Source organism: Rousettus aegyptiacus, unplaced genomic scaffold, assembly GCF_014176215.1.
Source record: "Rousettus aegyptiacus isolate mRouAeg1 unplaced genomic scaffold, mRouAeg1.p scaffold_m13_p_4, whole genome shotgun sequence".
Lineage (NCBI taxonomy): Eukaryota > Metazoa > Chordata > Mammalia > Chiroptera > Pteropodidae > Rousettus > Rousettus aegyptiacus.
In genome coordinates, this window is record NW_023416307.1 from 1,636,393 (window position 1) to 1,659,441 (window position 23,049).

Consider the following 23,049-nt stretch of genomic DNA (forward strand, 5'->3'; position numbering starts at 1 on the left):
CCAGGGCCCCTGCGCCCATCGCAGGGCTCCACCCCCCGAGATCCGACCCAACCCCCAGTCTAGGGCGGGGTCCAGGACTCTGCACCGGAACGGACATCCTGGCGGATTCTGACGCTGCTGGCCGGAGCCTGCTCGCTGGGAAGCACCCTCTGCGTTGGACACCCTCCGTGCCATGCTCTTAGAGCAGCGGAGCGGGGTCCCTCCAGCCTGCCGCGCTCAGGCACGTCGGTTCTGTCTGCCGGGTCCGAAGAACGTGCATTCCCGCTTCCCTTTCCGTTTTAGCAAATGCACACAGGCAGTGGTAAGCAAGCAAGATGGGAGAGGAGGCCGTGAGGCCCAGCACACCGGGGGCCTCCGCCTGCACGTCAGCCCCAGGGTAACGGGAGCGTCGACTCGATGACGCTGAACGTAAGGACAGAGCCGCGAATCTGAGTCACGAGCAGAAACTCGGACTGGTGAGGAGCGAGGGGCGGGCGGAGGCTCGGGGAGAGGCGCGTCCGCACCCCTCGTGGCCGCAGCGTTGTGAGCAGGTCGGGGAGCTTTAAAAGTTTGTTCATCCAGACTCAGAATTACTTGCCAGAACGTTAACTCTCCACATGGCCCAGTGCGCGGTGATGGGGGTACGTCATCAGATGCAAAAGACGTTCGTTTTGTTCTGGTGGTGGAAGGCAGACGGCAAACAAGGACCAGATGCACTTTTCATTTATGACATGTTTTAGGGGAAAATAGGACAGAACGGCGCAGGGGTGAAGCAGCGGGGAGTGGGAGTCGCCGGCGGGACCCGCCCCGGCCAGGCCCCGTGGGAGTCGCTGGCGGGACCCGCCCCGGCCGGGCCCCGTGGGAAGTCCTCCACGGAGCGGGGAGGGGGCCTGGGCCTGGTCCGGGTCACGGCCAGGAGCAGCCTGCCCGGCAGGGGGACAGGAAGGCCAGGGAATGTGCGGGGCAGAAGGGGCGCTGGGTTGCAGTGAGGGACGGCGGGGCAGGAGCCACAGCATGAGCCAGAGACGCGGCTGGCCGGCCCCAGGGCCCCACAGGCCCGCGTCACGCATCTGCGGTGCCCGCTGAGCGCGTCGGGGTTCGCCTGAGGACTGCGTTCCGTGCAGTGACTGCAGCTTCTGGAATGATGCTTCCGCCATCTGTGATGAGCTTCATTAAGTAATGTTTACAAACATTAGGCAAATCGACTCAAATTCATGCACCGGTCTCCAGTTCTAAAAAATATATATATTCATTCAGCATCTGCAGAACACTTTCTATTAGTGAAAGACGTTTGGGATGATTTTTCATCAAACATTTCCCCAGAACTGCATCGTGAGGGCGGGACCGAGGGCATTCCGGTTTTCCTTTAGAAGCAGACGCGGGGGGTGACTGTCCCCCAGAGGGCGGCCACAGGGCTCTAAAGCCCAGTTCTGCAGTGGCTGCTTGCTCCGCGAGCTTGTCACCTCTGCCCAGGCGGGACACCTGGGTCCCCGCTGTCCCCTGGAGCAAGTTCTCCTCACCACACTCAGGCATGTTTCCAGTCGATTTCCTCAGCTACAAAGGACGTTGTTGTTGTGGCTCATTATGTTGTTGACAGTGTTTATCACTGTAGAGATTCTCTATTTTTAAGAAGAGCGTCTAAAATCTGTTGTTTGCACAGCAGACGACAGCGTGCTGGAAGTTAGGCTTCTCAGCGTTTTGTTAGTTTGCCAGAGAGTTGCAAGAAACTCTCATTGTGAGGAAGGGAGGGGTCGCAACGATGAGCTGTTTGTCCGCGTCCAGCCCTAACCCCGCCTCCCGCCTGTCTGTGAGTGAGGAAACCCTGGAAAGCCAGGACTCTGTCCACCGTACCCCCAGCTCCGGCTGCGGGCCCCGACACACCCAGGCGCTCAGCACAGACACGGAGAACACTGGCCGACTCAAGTCCTGAAATCAGAGTAAAGGGACCAAAAAAAGGATGTTTGCTATCTTAAACGGGGCTGGGGCCACCATCATTCCCTCTCTGTTGTTCTTCGTCTCCTGAGATACTGATCTGCTGAGCGTCCGCGCCTCCCCGGTGAGCAGGGTCCTTTCTGACGTGCGCAGCCCCCCAGCACGCTTTGCAGACTCTTACCAGCGAGATCATTGCCTGGAAGAACCTAAATCATTTTTTTTACTTACAGAACGTGCAAGCCGGTAAAGATGTGAAGTCATAAGTCTTAGCCTTGGCCTGGTTTTTTTGTCGTGTTTACCCAGAAATCATGCATTCATCCATCCTTCCTTCATCCGTGCAGAGGGCATTTGCCCAGCACCGCGGTGTGTGCAGGGCTGGCCTGGGCTAGGACCGGCCGCAGCCCCGTCCGTGCCGGTCCCGACCAGCAGCATTCCGCACCACGGGTGGTCTCGAGCACCTTGTTGGATGGTTTTCGACGGGCGTTTTGTTCTGTCGAGCCCTCTGAGTTGAGTTTCTAGCTGTCCTGATGAACCTACCCAGCCTCCCGCCAATGCCTTCCCATCTACAGGACACGCTCCACACCTTCCCAGTGTGCATCACTCAGGAGTCATGGGCTGGGCCCCAAGACTTACTGGCCCCAATCCCCTCCATCCTCAACCCCCGCCCTCCCCACCCCCGGGTGCCTGTGGCTCTAAGCACGTGACTCTCGGCCACGTCTCACAAAGGCTCTATGGGTGAGTAAGGTTCCACCGCAGCCTCGGAGGGGACAGAAACGGGCCCAGCCAGCGAGCTCACAGCCAGAGACTAGTGACCCTGGACGGGACTCCAGCTGCCGAACGCCGCAGCCTCCGCTCTCCACCCGTCCACGTCGCCTTGGAGTAGATACGATGCTCCGTACAGAGCATCTGGGGACCAAATAGACCGCACGCATTCATTAGATAAGAAGAGCTTGCAACACGGATTGGATCTTTTTTATTGAGGCTAAAATAAATACGGTACTGGACCCGGCACTGCAGAGAAATCCCCGGTGTGGGCGAGGAGCGTCCGGTGTGTGACAGGCCCTCGACGGTGGGAACGGCCAGGCCCCCGCTTTCAGCCCCTCTGAGGCAACAGGGACATTCGTCGTGAAGAGCTGAGGCCTCGGCATCTACAAGATCGGAAAACTGATAACAGGGAATAAAAACATTACAGCCATAATCTTAGGGCACATGACATGCTTTATAACCCTGTTATCCACAAAATCCTCTCTTATCCCGAATTCAGGATCATTAAAATAATTTGCTTCAATGGGCAGAAGAAGCTTAATTCAGGTTCAGACTCGATGTTGAAAGGCCAAGAAATATTTATATCGCTTACCCTCTAATTCGTTAGCTGTTTAGCAAGCACGATGCTTCATCACTAAGTCGAATTTATGTTAGAATGTCGGGAGCCAAACAAAATACTTTCCATGCAGGGGCAGTAAACTCCAGCACGTATTTGGTTAGTAGATTAGCTAGTGAGATCAACAAACGAGGCTACGGCGTGGAAGCTGAGCCAAGCGCGGTTTTTACTTCGGCTGCTGTCTCAGGGGCTACCGTACAGAAGAGTTCAAGTACAGCACAGCTCCAAAAACCTGATCGTTTTAAAAAAATGTGTCAACTACCCAAGTATTCTACATACTGAGGCAATTTGGCCCAGAGCAGAACGGAACTGCATCCCGTGGATCAAGGAAACTAATAGCGTGACCTATATTTCCAACATTATCAGGCCACCGATAAGGCTGCCCTCACCTAGAAACAAAAAAAAAAAGGGTGATGAACCAAATTAATTTGAAGAGAGTTCTGACTTTGAATAGAAGCTGACATGTGCATCTTGAAAATGGAACTTTCCACGTGGGGTGATCTCAGTGAGAAAGAGGCTGTTGGAGGGAAGCTCTCTGCCTCACCGTTGGTGGGCAGACAGGAAGAAACGCAGGTGAGGGGTTGGGGGGTGAGGACACTGTGCCCTTGAAATGGCACTGTCAAGCTGACTCCCACCCCCACCCTGACAAACACCCATACCAGAAATAAACCTGACCTACAGCTGTATTTGCAAGAAACTTGGAGAAGAATAAAAAAAACAAGAACCCTCAAAATTTATGTAAGGGCCTGGGTAATTTTCTGGAAAAGATTCATTAGCATTTAAATAACAAGCTCCACTTATTTAAGCTCCACTTATCAAGTCAATAGCGCCTGGAAGACATCTCTGCCTCCTACCCCTGAGAATGTTGTTCTGTCTGTCTGAGAGCCTCTCTCCCCGCATTTCTGTGGAGAAACACAATTATCATTCATACCTTGCTGCCCAGAGAGCTTGGCGGGGCTAGCATAACTCATTTACATTCTAATCAAGGCAAAAAAGAAAAATGTTCCGATAAGTCCTCTGCAGAATTTTGCAAGTAAGGGATGAAATGTGTCTTAAAAATCAATGCCCCGGAGAATATGCAGCAAGATGGAGCATTTTGATGACCCGGGAAATCTTAAAATATATCGATTTAGCTGCCATCTTAATGCTCCTTTCCAGCATTGGAGAATGATGGATTAGGTTCAAAATCCAACAACTTGCAAAGCAGAAAATCCTCCATTTAAAAAGAAAGTCATTTCCCCCCTTTCTGCCCTCCCCCCCCCCCCACCGTGACCCATCCTGGAATTGTAAATGAGCCAGTGTCCTGTGGACACCGCATCAGGACGTCAGAGTCCGGGCTCGGGACACGCGGTCGACTGACTGACGGGCGCCCTCTGAACCCAGAGGTGAATTCCTGGCCTCCGTCTTTATCACTTAACAGCAGTATCACGTCTCCTCTCTGAGCTTCCGCTGCCTCGTCCGTGAAGTGACCCTGGGCTGTCTGAACTGGTCCAGGGACCTGCGTGTGCCAGGGGTCCGACCGTGCAGATGCAGCTAAGGATGGGCAGCCAGCCCCTGCCCCGGAGGGATGCAAACGAGCCCGTGTGCCGTGGCCGCAGGCGGCCCTCAGCCCGGAGTCCCAGAAAACCTGCGATGGGCGACGGAGCCCCGGAAAGGCAATGCTCATCCCGTGTCCCTTGCTGAGCCAAGGTCCCCGGGCTGTGGTCCACCCAGCTCCCGGTGGTCGTTGCCATCAGAGTGTCTGTGCTTCTTAGCTCCCCAAAGACTTGAGCTAAGACCTCGGCCCACCTCGCCGACTCGCTGCCTCTGGTTCCGGGTTTAGAGACGTGAAGCCGCCGGCAGCGGGTCGCACAGGCGTAAATCCCCGCCCCGGACGATGGCAGGCGCGGGGAGTCCAGACGCCCCTGAACCATTTCTGCTCACTGACTATCCAAGACTTGTCAAAGTTCAGGCAGTTCCGTCGAAGAGATGAGCTGCCCCACACAGAGGGACAGAAGGGAGTGAGGGCGGAAGGCATCGCCCCTCGCTGGGGGCTCGGCTCTTCGCTCACGGCAGCACGGCCCGCTCAGGGCCCCGCGTGGGCCCGAGGAAGCAGAGCCGCGACGGGCCACGCTGGTTCCGCACGCAGCTGCGACAGCAGCCCCCAGACCCGCGGCCCGGGACAGAACGTTATGGCCGCCCAGTGCAGGGGCCACAGTCAAGGCGCGACGGGCCACGCCCCCTCTGGGACCTGCTGGGAGGGACCGTCCCGCCCCCCCGCTTTCTGGGGGTGGCGGCCAGTGGTCCCCGACATTCCTCGGCTTGCAGCTGCGGTGCTCCCGCCCCGCCCCCGTCGCCCCAGGGCCGCCTCCCCGGCTGCCCCGGCTCTTCTCAGAGGACAGCGGGCGGGCTGGATTCAGGGCCGCCCTCCTCCAGCACAACCCCATTTTAACGATCAGTTACAATGATCCTGTTTGCAAGTGAGACCCCGTTTGGCGCTGCAGGGGTCTGAGGTGGACATACCTTTTGGGGAGACATAGTCCAACCCATGGCAACACCCCAGGGCAGGGAGCCGCGGCGAGGAAGCGCGTTGGGGCGTTGCTGGCTGCGCGCCCCGCATGGCGAAGGTGGCGATCCCGGGAAGTGCGTGTATCAGGTCACGGAACCCAAGAGCTGAGAGCGAGGCTCAGATTCCCGGCTCCTGAACCCCGTTCTAACGTCCTTTCCCCTGCAGGGTTTACTTAATTGCTTGAGTATCACGTGAATGTCTCAGACCATGAGTACCTGGGAGGAGGTAGTCAGGGAGGGCTTCCTGGAGGCACACGCCCTGCAGGATGGGTCGTCTGGGTCGGGAGCACCACACCCAGCACCTTGACCGCAACCGACCACACTCCTCGAGAGTGAGACAGACGTTGTCCTTGGCTCTCCCCAGACCCCACCACCAGGAGGAACGCGAAGGCCGGGCCCACGGCAAGAAACCGGTACGCCAGCCAGTGGACCCTCAACAGACCCCACCCCACCATTTCAGCACACACCCTCACCACGGACTGGAGGCTGCCGACGCCCAGGGCCGCGGGGTCGATGGACAAGGAGAGTGACAGCTACAGCGTCAGCCCCTCGCAAGATACAGGTAGGGCCCGCACGCCGCCTCGCCAGCCCCGAGGAGGGTCGGGGCCCGGACCAGCGGCTTCGCGAGCTCCCCCTCCCCGTCCAGGCGGTCAGGCCGTCTGTCCGGCAGGTGCCAGTACAGGTGTGCAGCACTGGCGACATCCAGGGCCCAGGGAGTTTTCAGAACAGAACCAAAAGGCGTCCGTTTTGCAGGTATCCTGACTCTCAGGCGCATGCTACTCTCTCTCGCTCATTCCCGCCCTAACTGAGAGAGACGTTTTTAAGTTTCCACCCACACAATTGCGATAATTTCGGATTATACCCTGAGGGCGTCTGACCCACCGCCACCTCCAGGATTAAGACGCTGCACTTGAAGTTACGTGACAAGGTCAGCGCAGCCGCTGTAGGGGACACAGGCTGATACCTGTGATGACCACGCAGGGGTCGATCACGAGGTACGTCACCTAGTCAGCGCCGTCAGCCAGCGAGACCTCACCCCTGAGAGGCGACGGGGCCTAAGAATAGAGCTGGCTTGCCTCCCCCCTTGAGTTAAACTGTGAAAAGAAATTATGTCTAAACCTAATAGCTGGGGGAAATTTTAATACTCATTTTCTTTTGTTCTGGATGATATACTTCAAAAATAGTATCACCATGTACATTTATTTTTATGTCTGTTATTTCTCTTAGAAGAGTCTCAGAGTTCCACAGAGGTGACTTCAAAACTTTGAAGCTAGCGAGCTTAGAATGTAGAGGTTCTTCTGACTGAGCTGCACTTCTTTCTGTCCTGGTGGTGGTCCCGCCCCCCAGAGGTGGCAGGCACAAAGACGGAGTCTCGGGGGTCAGGGGCCGTTCTGCCCAGTGGCCAGTTTCTGTACAGAGCCGTCGCTTCCCCTCTGAGGCTCGTCGCGCCTCCCTTGGCAGAGCTGCGGAGCCCAGGCAGGTCCTGCCGATCAAAGGATCAGAGCCACAGATGGCTCTGCGCGGCTCAGCGGGGAGGGGGCACTGCAGGTCCTGCACACCACCTTCCCAGGTGTTTTAACGAAAAGCAGAGGTTTCGTTTTTAATTTGATTATTAGTTTAAGTAGACAGTACATTGGCTCGACATCTATGTAGTTTATAAAACGATCCCCTGGTTGCTCTCTCTCTCCTCTGGCTCTCCACCCAGCCATTACGTCACTGCTAATTTTTTTAAGGCGGGCTCATTACCGATTTATGGCAATGTCCCAGGCGGGTGGCATCTGACTACCAGGATTCAGGGGGAACGCAGCTCCCTGAATCCTTATGAAGCCCGCTCAAGGTGACAAAGGCAGCCCGTGGACAAAGACCTAGGCCCCCCGCAGGCCGCACGGCGACCTGGGGGCAGTGGCCACAGCCAGAGAGGGACCTTAGCCCGTGCAGACCTCAGTGACCCTCCCCCGCCCCGTGTGCTCTGTCCCGCCGCCCAGATCGCGCACGGAGCAGCATGGTCTCCACAGAAAGTGCCTCTTCCACCTACGAAGAACTGGCCAGGGCCTACGAGCACGCCAAGATGGAGGAGCAGCTGAGGCACGCCAAGTTCACCATCACCGAGTGCTTCATCTCAGACACTTCGTCCGAGCAGTTGACGGCAGGGACAAACGAGTACACAGACAGCCTGACCTCCAGCACCCCTTCAGAGTCGGGGATCTGCAGGTTCACCGCGTCGCCCCCCAAACCTCAGGATGGAGGGCGAGTGATGAACATGGCGGTTCCAAAGGCGCATCGGCCAGGTGAGGGAGGCAGTGCGCCCCGTTGCCCAGGGAACCCCACTTTTCCAAGCCTTGCGTTCCCCACCTCCCCAAGGGTCCTCCTTGGCATGTGCCCGGGGCGTTCCGCGTGGGGGCCGCTGTGTAGCGAGTCACCCAAAGGTCCTGGCCTAACGGCCACCATCACTTGTCTGCAAATCTGAATTTGGTCATGGTGTCATGAGGACAGTCCATCTCTGTCCAGACAGGCAGGCTCAGCCACGGCCGGAGGAGCCACCTCGGGAGAAAGTGGGTGCTGGCCAGGTTCTGGGTAGGCTCCTCCGCGAGGGGGCTTGGGTTTCCCCACATCCTGGGGACTCCACTCTGAGGGCCAGTGTCCCAGGAGACAGACCATGGAAATAGCCAGTTTCCTGAGTCTGGGCCCGGAGGCGGACACGTCGCTTCCGCCACAGTCTGTGGTTCACACAGTCGCCGAGCCCACAGGGCCCAGAGTCTAGAGAGGGAGACCCCCACCGCTGGGCAAGAGGCGCGTCAGAGACGGGGGCCGTGGAAGGGGGACCCCCACCACCGGGTGAGAGGCGCATCAGAGACAGGGCTGTGGAGAGCCGTCTTGCAGGCCACCAGCGCGGGGCTTGGGTGACTGAGTTCCCCAGCGGGACAGTGACCGGCTCACGTTATGTCCACTGTGGTCCGGTCTCTGCCTTGAGCATGTGACAGTGGTCTAGGCTTGTGGGTGGGGCCGCGAACTCTTAAGGCCTGCAGAGTCTGGCAGGTCATGTAAATGAGCGAAGAGAGTATGGACGAGAGTCAGATATGATGAGGATGTGGACGGTCCCAGAGTCCAGTGACGGCCGGGAGCGAAATGACCCTGGCGAGCTCCCACCAACTGCTCCCAAGTGGAAACGGGCCCATTATGAGCCAGATTCTCAGGAGAGTCCAGAAACCTTGGTTTTATAGGACACTCACAGGTTTTAAGTGTTGGCTGAGAAACCGTCGTATGGGGCAAAACACATCCATAAACTGAAGCCAGACCATGGCAGCCAGTGTAGCTCTCTGAAAAATCACTTCTTTTGCCCTGAAATCGCTGCCCGTAGACTTTCCTGTGCAGACCGACCTGTTCCTTCTTGTTGAATCCGGTTTTATTTCTCTTTTTCTCATTTTCTGAACTGGTTCTATTTCAAAAATTTATGTTCACTTTTAAATTACTGTGATTCCCGTGGGCTTGCTGGCATAAGGCCCAGCTGAAATGAGCCTTATAAATGCATAAAAATATATAAAATGGGAATTGTCTCCACAGCGGCTCATCTCGCAGAGCCAAGACCCACGCCAGCAGACGAGGAAGAGTGCCGGCTTCATTTATTTTTCTTCTGCTACCTCCTCAGGGAGACGACGAGATGTTGTTTGTGGGTGTTTTTATGTCGCGTATTTTTTGTTGCTGTTGGCATTTATGTGCAAGACAAATGCAGGAAAACGTAGGACAAATGCCGCAGCTTCCGGCGTCGGTCCAGCCCGAGGGCGAGGAAGACAGGCGCGCAGAGCGCGCACCCCTGGGCATGCGCGGCCCGGCCAGGCCCCGCGCGGTGGTCGCGGCGTCTGTCCCCGGGCGAGGCACTGCGACGCGGCCCGGGCTCGCGGCGGGATGCGCGGAGAGGCCCCAGCCTCGGGTAAGAGAGAACAGCCGTTATGACCAGGCCGGCCGACAAGGAGGCAGGAGGCAAGGCGCGGCGCTGTCTCCCAGACGCGGGGCTCCCGCGGGCCGGGGGGGGGGGGGGGGGGGGGCTTCAGCACCGGCCCTGCCTGGACAGCGTCGGGAGTTTCCGGCTTCCGGAGTCCCGCGTCCGGGTTCCGGTCTGGTCCGTTAAGGGATCATGACCGCTTCTCTTGAGAGGCGTATCCCAGGTTTAACCTCTGGTTCCGGACTGGACCAGGGGAGCGGGTTCTGCGGTGACAACGCTGGTGCCCGCGCGTGGGCCCGCGGCCGTGGGAGCCGCCGCCTTGCCGGCCGCCTTGTCAGACCCGCAGAGCCTCCGGCGCTGGCCTCCAGGTGTGCGGCCGGCTCCCTCCGCTCCGTCCCTCGCTTGTCTGTTGTCCTCGAATGGCCACTGACGTCCTGGAAAGCGCCCACCTCCTTTGTGCGTCACCCAGTTGGGTGCCTTCTGCTTCCACCCGAGGTGCGTGGCCGTTTCTCCTTCCTAAAGTGAGCTCCTGGGTTACACGCCGTCCTATCCGTGCACGCCTTAAGTTAAGCAAAGCCTCGAGTTGCCTTCCGATGACTTGATCATATCGTAGGATTAACGTTGAAGAAATGTTTGAACTTTTTCACGGCGTTGTGGCCTGGATGGAGCAGAGCGTCTTAACACACCATCTGGACTATAGCGATTTGTCACCTTAGGCATGATCGTTTCAAGTCGATGGGTGTCCTGATGTCTGCAAACTTTGTCTTGTCCACGGTGACCATATCGTCAATGAACATTGGAGATGCTTTTTAGATGAAAATATTTCATCTTTCAGGAAGCCTTTAGTTGTATGGTAAGACAACTAAATTCAACACTGGGCACGAAACCCAAGATTACAATTCATTATTCTGCCCACTGGAGGCTGTGTCAAAATCAGCAGTTCCCTGGGCTGAGCGCTGCGTTCCGTTGTGGTCGTGGGTGGCATCGGCGAGTGTGTGTCTCTGGGTAGTCGTCGAAATCTCTAGATATCTTCTCGCCGTAAGTTCTGCTTTTTTGATTTTTTTTTTTTTTTTTTTTTTTTTTTTTGCCCCTATTGCAATCCCAGGCTTTTAAATGCTCTACAAATCAGGATCAGGTTCAATGCACTTGGCCAAATTGTGGCGGCAGGAAGATAGAAAATGAGTCTCGTATGTCTCTCCCAGTGTCTGGCAGGTATCTGGCCGCAGGGTGACTGTTCGAAAAGCGTTTTTAAATGATTTGGTGGAACCGAACACGTACTCCTGACGCTGGGTCTGGCATGGACAGTAGGTGCTCAGTAGACATCATTGGATGAATGAATATATCACGGCTGTGACGACGACATGACTGGCCTATTGGCTAGAATATCACCATCGTTCAAAGTCGCTAGTACATACCAGAGGACGTTGACATGCGTGTCGCCTCCCAGTCCAACTTTAAGCAGGGCGGTTTGTTTTCTGTTCTAGCTCTTAGTGGCTCGAAAGGGAACCTCTTTTGCAGATAAAAGGAAGCTCCTCATGGACTGTGGACAGCTCACACGTGAGGCAGGCATCAGAACCAACTTTAGATTTTTAATAATATCTGAATTTTGGGTTGGCCTCATGTTTAGGACTTGAACATTTTAAATAAAATGCCATGCATATAATTATTTTGTTCTTTTCGATAAGGGATGGTTTTTTCCATCTTTAAAAACATAAAATACAGCAAGAAAACAAACTCTGCTCCTCTGAGGCGTGGCTGGAAAGCTTAACGGCCATGGTCAAGGTGGCCCCAGGCACATCGATCGCAGGATCTGGTCTTGGTTTCAGGTGCATCTTGAGCCAGTTTCCAGTGTTCTTGGATTACTGCTGCTTTTTAATTCATGATGTTTTCCCAGTGCAGTCAAGAGATGCCATCACACAAAGCCACTTAAATCAGCATAAAGCTTCCAGTGTGCAACCTAATACAGCCTGACCTGCTCGCAGCAGAGGGCGCATGGGCCCTTCGGAGCTCAGCGGGCACACTCTGGGGCCCCAACCTTAAGTGTGTGCATGTTAGCCCTTCTGCGAGGAAAGTAGTTGACCTTTTGCCAGCCAGAAATGGCCACTGCTGACAGCCTGTCGGTTCTCTGAATAACCGGTGATGGGAAGCAGTTCTGGGATTTTAATCTTACGGCGCACCCACGCCATCCGCAGGCTCTCCCGGGGTGTGTGTGTTTGAGTGAAGGGAAGGACATGGAGAGTGAGGTGGGGCCCTGATGCAGACCGGCCTGCTCCATCCCAGTTCTTGTCATGATCACGCGGTTTTCCCTTGCGGGTTCTCTCCTTGCCTCTGGGATCACACTTAGCCGCCAGAGATCTTCTCTGCCAAGCGGCCCCCTCCCCAGCCTCAGCGGCATCTGTCTCGCCAGCTGGGGACCTGAGCTGAGCTCCCGGCAGACCCCACCTCACGATCCAAGGCGTCACACTCGTTCCTCTCGGATAGTATGTCCCCCCGCCCCCTCCGCCGTTGGCCGGGCAGCGGGGCCACGTGTCTCAGGCTCGCATCCTCCTGTGTTTGGCCATTGTTAAAATCAGGTATGGAATTTCCGCCGTGACTGTTATTGCAAGAGCTGTGGAAAGGGTTTCCTTTCACTGCAAGTATCTTTGATGCCTACACGTGTGCACACGTGTGTGCGCACACGTACATGTACACACAGGCATACACACAGGCATGCACATGCACACACACATGTGTGGACACATTCACACACACACACCCTGCCCGTGCACACACATGCACACAGGCATGCACATGCACGTGTGTGGACACAGTCACACACCCGCACGGTGCCCGTGCACGCACACACACGCACACTGCTGCCCTGGCCCCCACCTCCTAGCCGCGGCCCTGCGCCTTCCCTCCAGCCTCTCGGCTCCCGTCCGTTCCCACGGCATGTGTTCATTGAGTGCCCAATCGATAACCGGCCCTGCTTTCAGAGCTGAGGATGCAACGGTAGACAAGACCCCAGAGACCCCGCTGTAAAGGTGCTTATGTCCCTGGGGAGACAGACTCTGATCAAGTAAACAAATAGTATAGTTTCCGATCATGGGAAGTGCTGGGAGGGAAGGAAATCAGGCGAAGGGGATAAAGTGTGGCAGGGGCAGTTTGGAGAGAACAATCAGGGAAGGCCTCCAGGAGGCGGCGAGACACACGCGGAGACCTAACAATGGATGGGGCAGAAAGGGCAGGGCGAAGAGCCTAGGGAGGCGGCGGCCCAGAGGGGAGGAAGGACGCGCAGCTGGGAGACGGAGCTGCTAAACATGCAAACTTTCCACTGGCCCACGGTTTCCGGTTCGGAGGGTGCCGGGGCCGCCGGCGTCTCCTGCACATAGAGCCCTTCACGCCCCACTCTGGGTGGACCCAGACGGTCAGCTCTGCCTGGCTCCCCGCCAGAAGACCAAAGCTGTCCAAGACGCATCTGCAATTTCTTCTTCTTTGGGATCATCCTGTCCTGTTTGTCTGATGTCCCTTCGACACATGCAGTGATGGTGGGGCTTGTTCCGAAGGGTCCCCAGTTGGAACTCGAGGCCCGCGTGCCCTTTGCACCCACCCCGCCTCTGCTCGCAGTGCCGAGCCCGCTTGCCTGTGCACGCGCTCTTCCGCGTTAGTACAGCTGCCGCCGCGTGCATCCCCGAGCTCCCGGCCGTGTGGTCTTTCGCTCTGGCTGCCTTGTCCTGACTTCTGATCCCCTCAGACAGCACAGAGCTTTCCTGGATCTCTGAGTGGGGCTCAGCTCTGGTTGTTGGGGAGTCCACAGTGTCGGTAGGTAAGGAGGGGGCCTGTGTGTTAGTCTGTGGCTTGTTGAGCAAACAAAGGGAAGCTTCTAGATTCCTGTGTACCTGCTGAGTGAGCAGAAGGAACCTTCTAGATGCCAGTGCTGGAGATGACAAGCAAAGGCTCGCCACAGTGGTTGCATCTGCAGAAAGGCCCCATTAAAACACAAATATATTACGTTCATTTACTCAACCCGTATTTATTGACTTTCATCTCTATAAAAAATACTGCATCGGTATCACCCACAGACATGGAAGTGCTGATATGTGAAACCAACTCCTCCTGTGGTCCCCTTAGTTTATCAGAAGAGCGTGTAGTGCCCTCGTCAGCAGGGTCCTGAAGACACCAGACCGATAAACAAGAAGATGAAAGAAATAAGGCAGAAATCCAGCTTGTGGAAGACTGGCACCGTACACACACGCACCCCCCAGTAAGATGTCACGACGACTCAGGAGCAGCCTGCAGGTCCTGGAAACACACAAACAGGTTAAGAGAAAGCAAGGACCATTATCGTTCAGAGTCGTCTTGTGAGGACCAGCTGGCGCCCAGTTCTAACGCAGCCCATTCTCCAGACTGAGGGGGCAGCAAGCCACAAACCCAGGCGATGGAGTCAGCCCTCTCAGGTCGGAGGCCCTTGCGTGGCTGCCCACTGCTCTCAGGACAGAGACCTCTGAGGCCCTGAAAGGCTGGCCCCGTCTTCGTGACCAGTCGCGGCCCCTGCTCCCCTCCCCGGACTCCAGATCTCTGTCCCCAACACCACAAACTTATGCTTCCTCCGTCTGCAGCCGCCTCACAGCCAGGCTGACTCAGCCCTGCTGTGGGACAGCTCAGGATGCTCAGGGTCATTGGGGACAGGGGTGGGGGTGCCGGCGTCGCAGCTGAGGCACCCAACCAGGGTTCCTCCTCAGCGGTCCCCAGGGTGTGGGTCCCCCCTGGGAGCTGTCTGAACCTCGGGGCCCCTTCCCCACTAGGGGCTTCAGAGGCCCTGCTGGCCAGTTCCAGGCTTCCCTAAAAGTTGGGGCAGCTTTTCCAATCCTGCTTTTTAAAAAAAAACACTTTAGTTCAGAAGGATCACGAGCAGCCACAAACTCACAGCCCGGCTTCATACATCAGTATAAATGCTGAAGTTCACCAGCGAGGGGCAGGATGGGCGTATCGACAGGCTCTTAAAAATGCATGAGGCCTCCGAAGTAGCAGCCGCGCAGGGGAGCAGGATTCGTGCGTGGGGACCGACCGCCGATACCAATCTCACATTATTTATTTAGCGATTTTCCTGGTTGCCGCTTGGGAGTGAAGATGCACTTACCTAGGGAGGATGGTTTACAAGTTTTCATTACCGTGCTGCGCCATTAATATTAAACTAAAAAGGCGTTAGATCGCGCCCGCCTCTGGTACGGGCGGGCTCCACGCTCCCGCCGCAGCTAGCTCAGTGTTGCGCACCTGCTCTGCGTGGTCCTGACTGAAATTGCTAAAGCTCAGGTAAGCGCTCCGTGCTGCTCGCTTCCGCATTCCCGTCCGGCTCCATCCAGGCGCAGGGAGCAAACCTTGTTAGACGTCGATGAAGGCTCCTTTTTCCGTGGCCCCTGTGGAGGTGTAAGCCCCTGGGCACCCCGAGTCACCTCCACGCCGAGCGAACTTGTCGCGGAAGCTCACGCACGCTTCGGAGTCACGGACCAATGAAGAGGTGGGCACGAGGCGGAGAAGGCGTGGAATTTTAGGCTCCCAGAAACACATTCGTTTGTCCCAGACTGGTCCCCAAATGCCCGACACAGACGTGCTTAACCAGTGTTCGCAGGTGAGGCAGTTCGAGCACACGGAGGCGTCTTTTAGACCTAAAAGTGCCCTCAGAAATCACCAAGCTCCAAGCTCAGAACTCTCCAACAGACTGTTTCCATTGTTCCAGGCTCCCACCCATCAGGCCACGCGGGAGAGGGGCCTTCTGGCCACTGTTCGTGGGGTGCGCCCCTCACTCTGTCCCATGAAGGACCGAGGCCGTAACTCCTTGTGGACCAGTTTAGCTTGAGGAGTACAAGTCCTTCTGATTATAGTCCATGTTTTTTGAGTAAAATTAAAAGGAAATAAGTACCCACTTGAAATCATGGCCATCTGACCTGGAGTTTCTCGCCGGCAGGCTCGTGCTCCGTGGGGGGGCTGCCCCGTGCATCAGAGGGCACCTACGGCATCCCTGGCCTCTGTCACTAGCAGCCAGTAGCTCCCTTCCCCCCCACCCCCGCCAGCTGTGACAACCCAGAATGTCTTCAGGCACAGCCACGTGCCCCCTGGGGCAAGTCACACCTGCAGAGACTTTCTCCAAACGCGGTCACATCCGCCCTGGAACGTGGGCCTGTCCTTTGCATGAACACCGAGCAGCCCACTAAAGACAGAGACCAGCGTGTAGAAGAGTTGCCAGCCCATCCCCCCAGCAGGTGTCCGGCCCTAACTTCAGCTCCTCTGCGCGGGAAGTCGTCTGGCAGTATACTTTAACATGCATTATCTAACTAGATCCTCACCTTAACCCTCGCTGGTAGACTCTGCTCTCGGTCCAGTTTTGAGATTGAGGAAACCGAGCCCAGATTTATGCCAGTCAGAGTCACTGCAGGCGGAGTCATCCAGACCTCTCCTCTTTCCCCCTGTAGACCTCTGGAGCCTCGTAGCCACCATTAGAATCCTTGTGTAGTTTCTCCCGGGTGGAGCAGGCCGTGGAGAGCAAGGGGGTTAGGAAAAGCAGAGGCGCCACCGTCCAGACCGTCCAGATCGTCGCTGCGGTTCCGCGGGTCCGCTCCCCTCTTTCTGGGCAGTGAGTGCGCGGTGTGTCTCCGTGTTCGTGCGCGTCTGAAGAACATGCGCGGTGGAAGGACGGCTGGGGAGCCCCGGTTCCCAGCTCGTGGGGTGGGGTTTTAATGGACGCAGAGCCTTTCACGAACCAAGCTCGCCCCCCGTCGCTCCGCTGCCTGCTTCTGAGTGAGCTCGTGAATGTCGAGAGCGCTCATCTGCAGCATGCGCACTGTCGAAGGGGTTACTGTGGGTGCTGATCAGAAAACACCCTGTTGAAAGAGCTAATTAGAGCATCGTTCCACTTAATAAAGCTGTGCCCGCAAAACCGGATCGCTCAGAGACCCTCGGCGGGCTGCAGTGAGCGAACGCGCACAGCCCTCGCGTGCACCCGGGGCCGAGCCGCTCCGTCAGGCGGGATTTCTGAGTCCGCAGCCGTTTCCCGCTACTCCGACGCGCTCGGCCGCTGAATCTGGAGTGGGAGCCGCCGCAGGCGGGGCCGGGCGTCTCGGGCTCTGTCTTTTGAGTTCACGCTCGTTTCTTCCACGTCCTCTAGGACCTGAGCACCCTGCAGTGCCACTGGGACCAAGACGCAGTTGCTTTTCAGGGGTGTGATAAGCCCTGTTCATCCAGTAGGGAGCCGCCGGGTAGAGACTCAGATCTGTGACAGCACATCACAAATATGTCGAGTGCTCAGGATTTAGTTGGGCCTCAAACAGCGTGAGGCATTCTTGACCTACATTTTTAAATAACCCTGGAGATAAGTGAATTCCACATTTGGTCAAGTATTTGAAAAAAAAAATAGTCATATAAATAAACAAGAGCAAATTAATATCATCTGCTTATTAGGCTCTTAAGAATAAAGACATAATAATCACTTTTAGGAAATTGGATATATGAAAATTCAGAAATTCCAAAATGCGGTCAATTGGCATGTGTTGATTCATCTGTAAAATGTTCTTCATACTATAAAAGAATTTTCCAGTTTAGTGTCAGCTCTTAGTGGTTCCATATTTGTTTGCAAATCATTAACCCCCAATAGAGAAAAATGAAGAATACATTTACTACCATAAATGAAGATAAATGATTTTCATGTCCTCATAAAAGGTATTCAGGACATGAGTTTTCATCAGGAACGAGGCTAATCCACATCACAAGATAAACCAGGACCTTCAGAGTTAGAGTCGATAACACAGGCTCCACGTTGTCATTTTTCCTAAGTCAAAGCCCAGACACAGCAACTCAGCGAAACCTTTTTCACAAGAACGCCAGATTACGTAATTTCTTTCTCTAAGTGTGATGGCCCGGTTATCGTCACAGCGTTTGTTACTGGGCTTTTCCTTCGGCCCAGTTCACTGTGCGAAGCCAACGTTGAATTAAGTGGCCTTCGATTTTCAGTGAGCCAGACCTGAGGTGTCACCGGGGCTGTTTTAGTGAAGACAGGCCACGGCCCCCGTGAAATCACGGAGTCATGACGGCGCCCGGAAAAACCCAGCACGACAATGCTGAGCGGCTTTGTGCCTCATAAATTCCGAGGGACGTGACAGCGTAAGGCGAGGACGTGGACACCAGCTTGGTACAGGCCCCAAAAGTAAAGCCACCGTTTCTCATCCCGGGGGGGGGGGGGGGGGGAGTCTTAAGGAAGAGCGCTTTGAAAACTCTCGTGCTCGTTTAAAGCGTCTGAATGCGCTTTTCCAAAGCGCCTGTCCTGGTCGTGACTGTAGCCCGTCCCCTCCCCCCCACCCCCCAAGGAGTGACTTCCTCCTCTCTTACCGTCACTCCTTTTGGTGAGTAAACTTAGATGTCCGAAGGCCCTGGGGTTTAAGCCGCTGCCTGAACACTCACTGCTGTCGCTCCTGGCCATCTCGGCAGCCGGCTCACGGCAGCCGCGCTGGGCGCAGGCGGCTCGTCGGCCCCGCTCCGCCCCGAACCCACGGCCCACGGGCGCTGGCCGGAGCAGGTGCGGTCAGCACCAAGGGAAGCAGAAGAAATGAGAACCGTGAGTTATTTCAGACTGAGACAGTGGAGAGATGAGTCACGCCTCAGATCCGCTCGTAAGGAAAGTGCCCCCTCGTCTGCCCCCTGGGGCGTCCGCCGACCACCAGAAGCTCCGCGCCTCCGAAACCGAACCCGTCATCTTTTCCCACCAAGATACCGTCTTTCTTTGAGACATCTTTTCACGGCGACCGGTCCCACTGTCCGCCCGTGTCTTGAGCTCGAGTCCTGGGTGGGCGCGACCCTCGGCCCCGTCTGCCACGTCGCTGTCCCCCCCGTCGCAGCCCTGGAGCCGTCGTCTCGGGGCCCCCTTCCCGCCTCACAGCTCCGTCTCCTCCCACCCCCCTCGCTGCGCTTTCAGCTCGGCCATCGTCATGGGCCCCTCACCTGCCCGGCCTCCTGCCCGGAGCGCGGGCCCCCGCCCTGCGCTGATCAGAGCTGCTCGGCGGGTCTGCCACAGGGCTGTGAGCCAGGAGGATGAGCTCGGCCCCCAGGAGAGCCGGGCGGGGCCCCGCGCCCATGCCAGCAGGCAGCACCCCCACCCCACCGCCTGCCCCCTGAGGGGAGGAAGGTGGGGACTACAGGGCTACAGAACGAGCGGGTCAGTTCCAGAAATGCAGAAGGGCCCAGCGCAAGCCTGGGGACCGCTGGCCTGGCCGTACGTGCGCCTCGTGCCTGGGCCCTCGCCGCTGGGGACCGCTGGCCTGGCCTGGGGACCGCTGGCCTGGCCGTACGTGCGCCTCGTGCCTGGGCCCTCGCCGCGCTCACGCCTCGCAGGGGCCTTGAGGCGCGTCAAAGACTTGAACCAGGGCCACCAGGTGGGGAGGGACAGGAGTGAGGAGATACTGTTCGAGCGGATTAACCTGGAGAGGAGGGTGTCAGCAGGGCTCTGTGGCTTCGAGCGCTGATGTCTGGCAGGGTGGGGACAATCTGGCTGATAGGCGGAGCGTGCGGAGGCCGGCGCACCTGGCTCTGCCAGCCTAGACCAGCGCCCCGACAGCCCCCTGCGCCCCGCCTCCTCCGACCCCGTGCGGTCTCCGCGCTCCCGTCCCGGGCGGGGGGCGGCCTGGCACACTCTGCCCCGGGCGCGCTGTTGCCTCTGGTGACGAGCTCCTTTCCTTCGCGGGGTCTGGAAGGGTCTTGCCACCCCTTCCTCTGGCGGAAGCTTGGCACGGAGGGGCCGAGTCAGTGTGCCTTTCGAAAGCCGGCTCTGCCCGTGCCGGGGGAAAAGGTGACGCGCTCCGACCAGGGGCTCGAAAACCACGTCCAGGTAGGTGGCAGCTCCATCTCTGAGCCCCGGACGGCCCGTGGCGTGCTCACGAGGACGCTGGGCACCCCCCTGCCGGCCAGGTGAAGAAGCCGACTAACTCTCTGTTCCTTTGCAGGTGACCTCATCCATTTGCCTCCATACCTTAGAATGGACTTCTTGTTGAACCGCAGCGGTCCAGGCACCAGCAGGGACCTGAGTTTGGGGCAGGCGTGCCTGGAGCCCCAGAAAAGTCGGACCCTGAAGCGCCCCACGGTCCTCGAGCCCATCCCCCTGGAGGCTCCCCCCTCCACGTCCTCCGCCAGAGACGGACAGCAGTGGCAGCAGGGGGCCGTGGCCACATTACCTCAGCGAGAAGGGGCCGAGCTGGGCCAGGCAGCGAAAATGAGCAGCTCCCAGGAGTCACTGCTCGACTCCCGGGGCCATTTGAAAGGGAACAACCCTTATGCGAAATCCTACACCCTGGTATAGCAGGGCGGGACTGGGCGGCGGCTGTAAATACGATTTAAAAAATTCAATCAAAGCTACCTTTTTTTTACGGAATTCCAATATTTATAATTAAAGAAAATTGCCAAAATATATTAAAAAAGAGAGAAAATACTGAAACCACAGACAGTGCAAAGACTCTCCTGCTTTTTTTCTGTCTGAGTGTGAGCCCCGACGGCCTGGGCATCTGATTTTTTGGGAAAGAAGTCCAGTTTTATGATCTTCACAGGCTATTGCATTTTTACTGATTTTCTACACAGTGCATGGGGGACTACTTAAACCTGACTAGAAGTCCTGTCACACAAGATTCAAGAAAGAAAACAGGAAAAAAAAATGACCCTCTTTGTGAATTTAAAAGAAACGTTGATTCGGGGCGAGGGGAGGCATTCGTCACGGTTGCAAACCTTTCTTTCCCGTTAGGAACTGGGTCCTCGATCCGACCTTCCGCTGTTCATCAGGTCGAGTGCCCTCAGTGAGGGGGAGGGGGGAGTCAATCTGGTTTTCTTTTTTGTTGATTTTTTAATTTAACGAGACACTCTTTGCATTTTGTCTAAGCGAAATAAAGAAGAAAAGGTCGTCTGCCTTTATTTCGATGTCTGCTTCTCTCGACTCTTTCTGATTTGCCGGTTCCTCCTCCCCACGCAGCTGCTGGTGTTTGCAGACGCCAGGGCTGAACCCGGAACCCAGTTCGATAAACCAGGGCGAATGTCCACACTGCGACCTCCTTGGGGATGGCTGGGAAGAGCACTGAGGGGCAGCCGGTCTCGGTCACAATGATCCCAGCCTCCCAGATGCTCTGCTCCCCGCCTCCCAAGAGCGCCCGGCCCTCCGGCTAGACCAGAGGTCGGCAAACTGCGGCCTGCGGGCCAAATCCAGCCCACTGCTGTGTGTATGAATAAAGTTTTATTGGAACACAACCACAGGCACAGCTATCGTGCATTCGCGTTTTGCCTGTGGCCCCTGCGTGTCCCCATGGTGGCATTGAGTAGCTACGGCAGAGGAGCAAAACGTTTACCGTCCAGCCCACTACAGGAGAGTCCTCCAAGCCGCGCTCCGGAGTCCCGGGTGTCCCCCAGCCTGCTGGGGCCAGGGGGGCACCAGGAGGAGCCCGCGCGTCCTGCCCCCGGGACCCGCCCTGCCGCACTGCGAGCGGCGTCTGCATTCGCAGTAGACCGTCTGTGTCTCCGTCGAGGTTTGGCACTGAGCAGAAAGCACGATCGAATGCCCACGCTGCTCGGTCGCCCAGGTGAGCCCGCACGAGCACCTGCTCCCCCTTCGTATTCTCCGTGGGCCCCTCTCTGTGGGCCCCGCCGCGAGCCGCCACGGCATCGGCCCGGCCCGGCCGGCCATTGCCACCGGGGAGCCTGTTCCGGTTTCTTCCCTCTTCCCCCTCCCTCCCGCCCGCGCTCCCCTTCTAGTACCCTCCCCCCCCCCCAATCCTTCCCTCTTTTCCATTTGTTCTCGTTCCCACTTATTTTTCAGGCAAGCCCACTTGCCTGCTTAAGCGCAGCGACACTGAGCGCCCCCATCTCGGGCTCAGGACCAGGCGGAGACCCCCCGATGGTGCTCACGTTAGGCGTCCCCGTGGAGGTGAGACGTGGGGGTGCTTTCTTGCCGCTGTTGCAGAATCTGATCCCTGTCGACAGCTGGTCTCACCCTGAAAGATTGCTTTTTTATGCAAAACAAATGAAATGCTACTTTCTGGAATAATAATAATAAAAAAATCTGTTTTTCTTCCATCTAAAACTTCTATATTCCCCAGACTCAGAAGTTTAGCTTTTTTCTCTCTCAAGCTGTGCAAAAATAAAAAATTCTATATCATGTCTGCCTCTGGAATGGATTGCTTTCAAGGATCCTGCCTTGAAAATGCTCAGTAAAATGGATTCTATGTAAGCACTGTATCAAAAAGTCTGCTTAGCTCTCAGGTAGGGGCCTGGTATTCACGACTGCAAAGAGGTCTGGATCTGTAAATTAAAGGGGAGTTGTATATTTAAAAGTGCATAATTGAGAGTAATAAGAACTAATTTTCCTCTGGACCTTTCCCTGTCTCTAATCTGATTTATAATGTCTTTGAGAGGTCATCTTATTCACCGAAGGTCTGCAGACAGGTGGCTGTATCTTGGGGTGGTGAAACTCAGGTAAATTCTTTATCCTCTGTCCAGTGCCCATAGGGTCAATGATCAATAGCTATCACATCAATGGGCTGGGCTTCCTTCGAGGCATCCATCCGGTGGGCAGTCTGAAAAATGCCCACCTTCCAGAAGTGAGCAGGGTCTTCTCTTACTCCCTAGCCAGTGAGCTACCAGCACCCAGCACCCATACCGCTGTGGGAACCCTACTATCTTCATCCAGTTCTCGTGTCTACCTGCCCACTTCCTGTGTCCACACCTGCCCACTTCCTGTGTCCACGCCTGCCCACTTCCTGTACCCATACCGGCCCACTTCCTGTACCCTCACCTTTCCACTTCCTGCCCACTTCCTGCACCCATGCCTACCCACTTCCTGTGTCCACACCTGCCTACTTCCTGTGTCCACGCCTGCCCACTTCCTGTACCCATACTTGCCCACTTCCTGTACCCTCACCTGCCCACTTCCTGCCCACTTCCTGCACCCATGCCTACCCACTTCCTGTGTCCACACCTGCCCACTTCCTGTGTCCATGCCTGCCCACTTCCTGTACCCCGCCTGTTATGACTACCCATGAAGAGAAGAGGGTGGAGAAGTGCAGGTGGACAGACGTGGAAGAACGAGGGGATACAGAGCAGTCACGGGCTAGACTGGATACGCTCCAGTCACATTGTCTTTGTGCCCTCGCTACCAATCTTGGTACAATCTTAAGACATAGAAAACCCAGTTTTGCTGAACTTGCCCTTAAAATAAGCAGGTCACCACTTGGCTAAGGTCCTTCTGACCTGGGACCTCATTTTCCCCGTGTGC

At 56.5% G+C, this 23,049-nt stretch overlaps 1 protein-coding gene across 1 annotated transcript in view; it reads left to right on the plus strand.

Moving 5' to 3' along the window:
• Window positions 1-20,215, plus strand: part of DSCAM (DS cell adhesion molecule) — a 510,406-nt gene extending 490,191 nt beyond the window's left edge. The window contains exons 31-33 of the mRNA XM_016121720.2: window positions 6,204-6,401; window positions 7,825-8,127; window positions 19,745-20,215. Coding sequence (XP_015977206.1) covers window positions 6,204-6,401; window positions 7,825-8,127; window positions 19,745-20,097 — 854 coding nt within the window. The 3' untranslated portion in view covers window positions 20,098-20,215. The remainder of the gene's footprint in view (window positions 1-6,203; window positions 6,402-7,824; window positions 8,128-19,744) is intronic.
• Window positions 20,216-23,049: the final 2,834 nt, after the last annotated feature.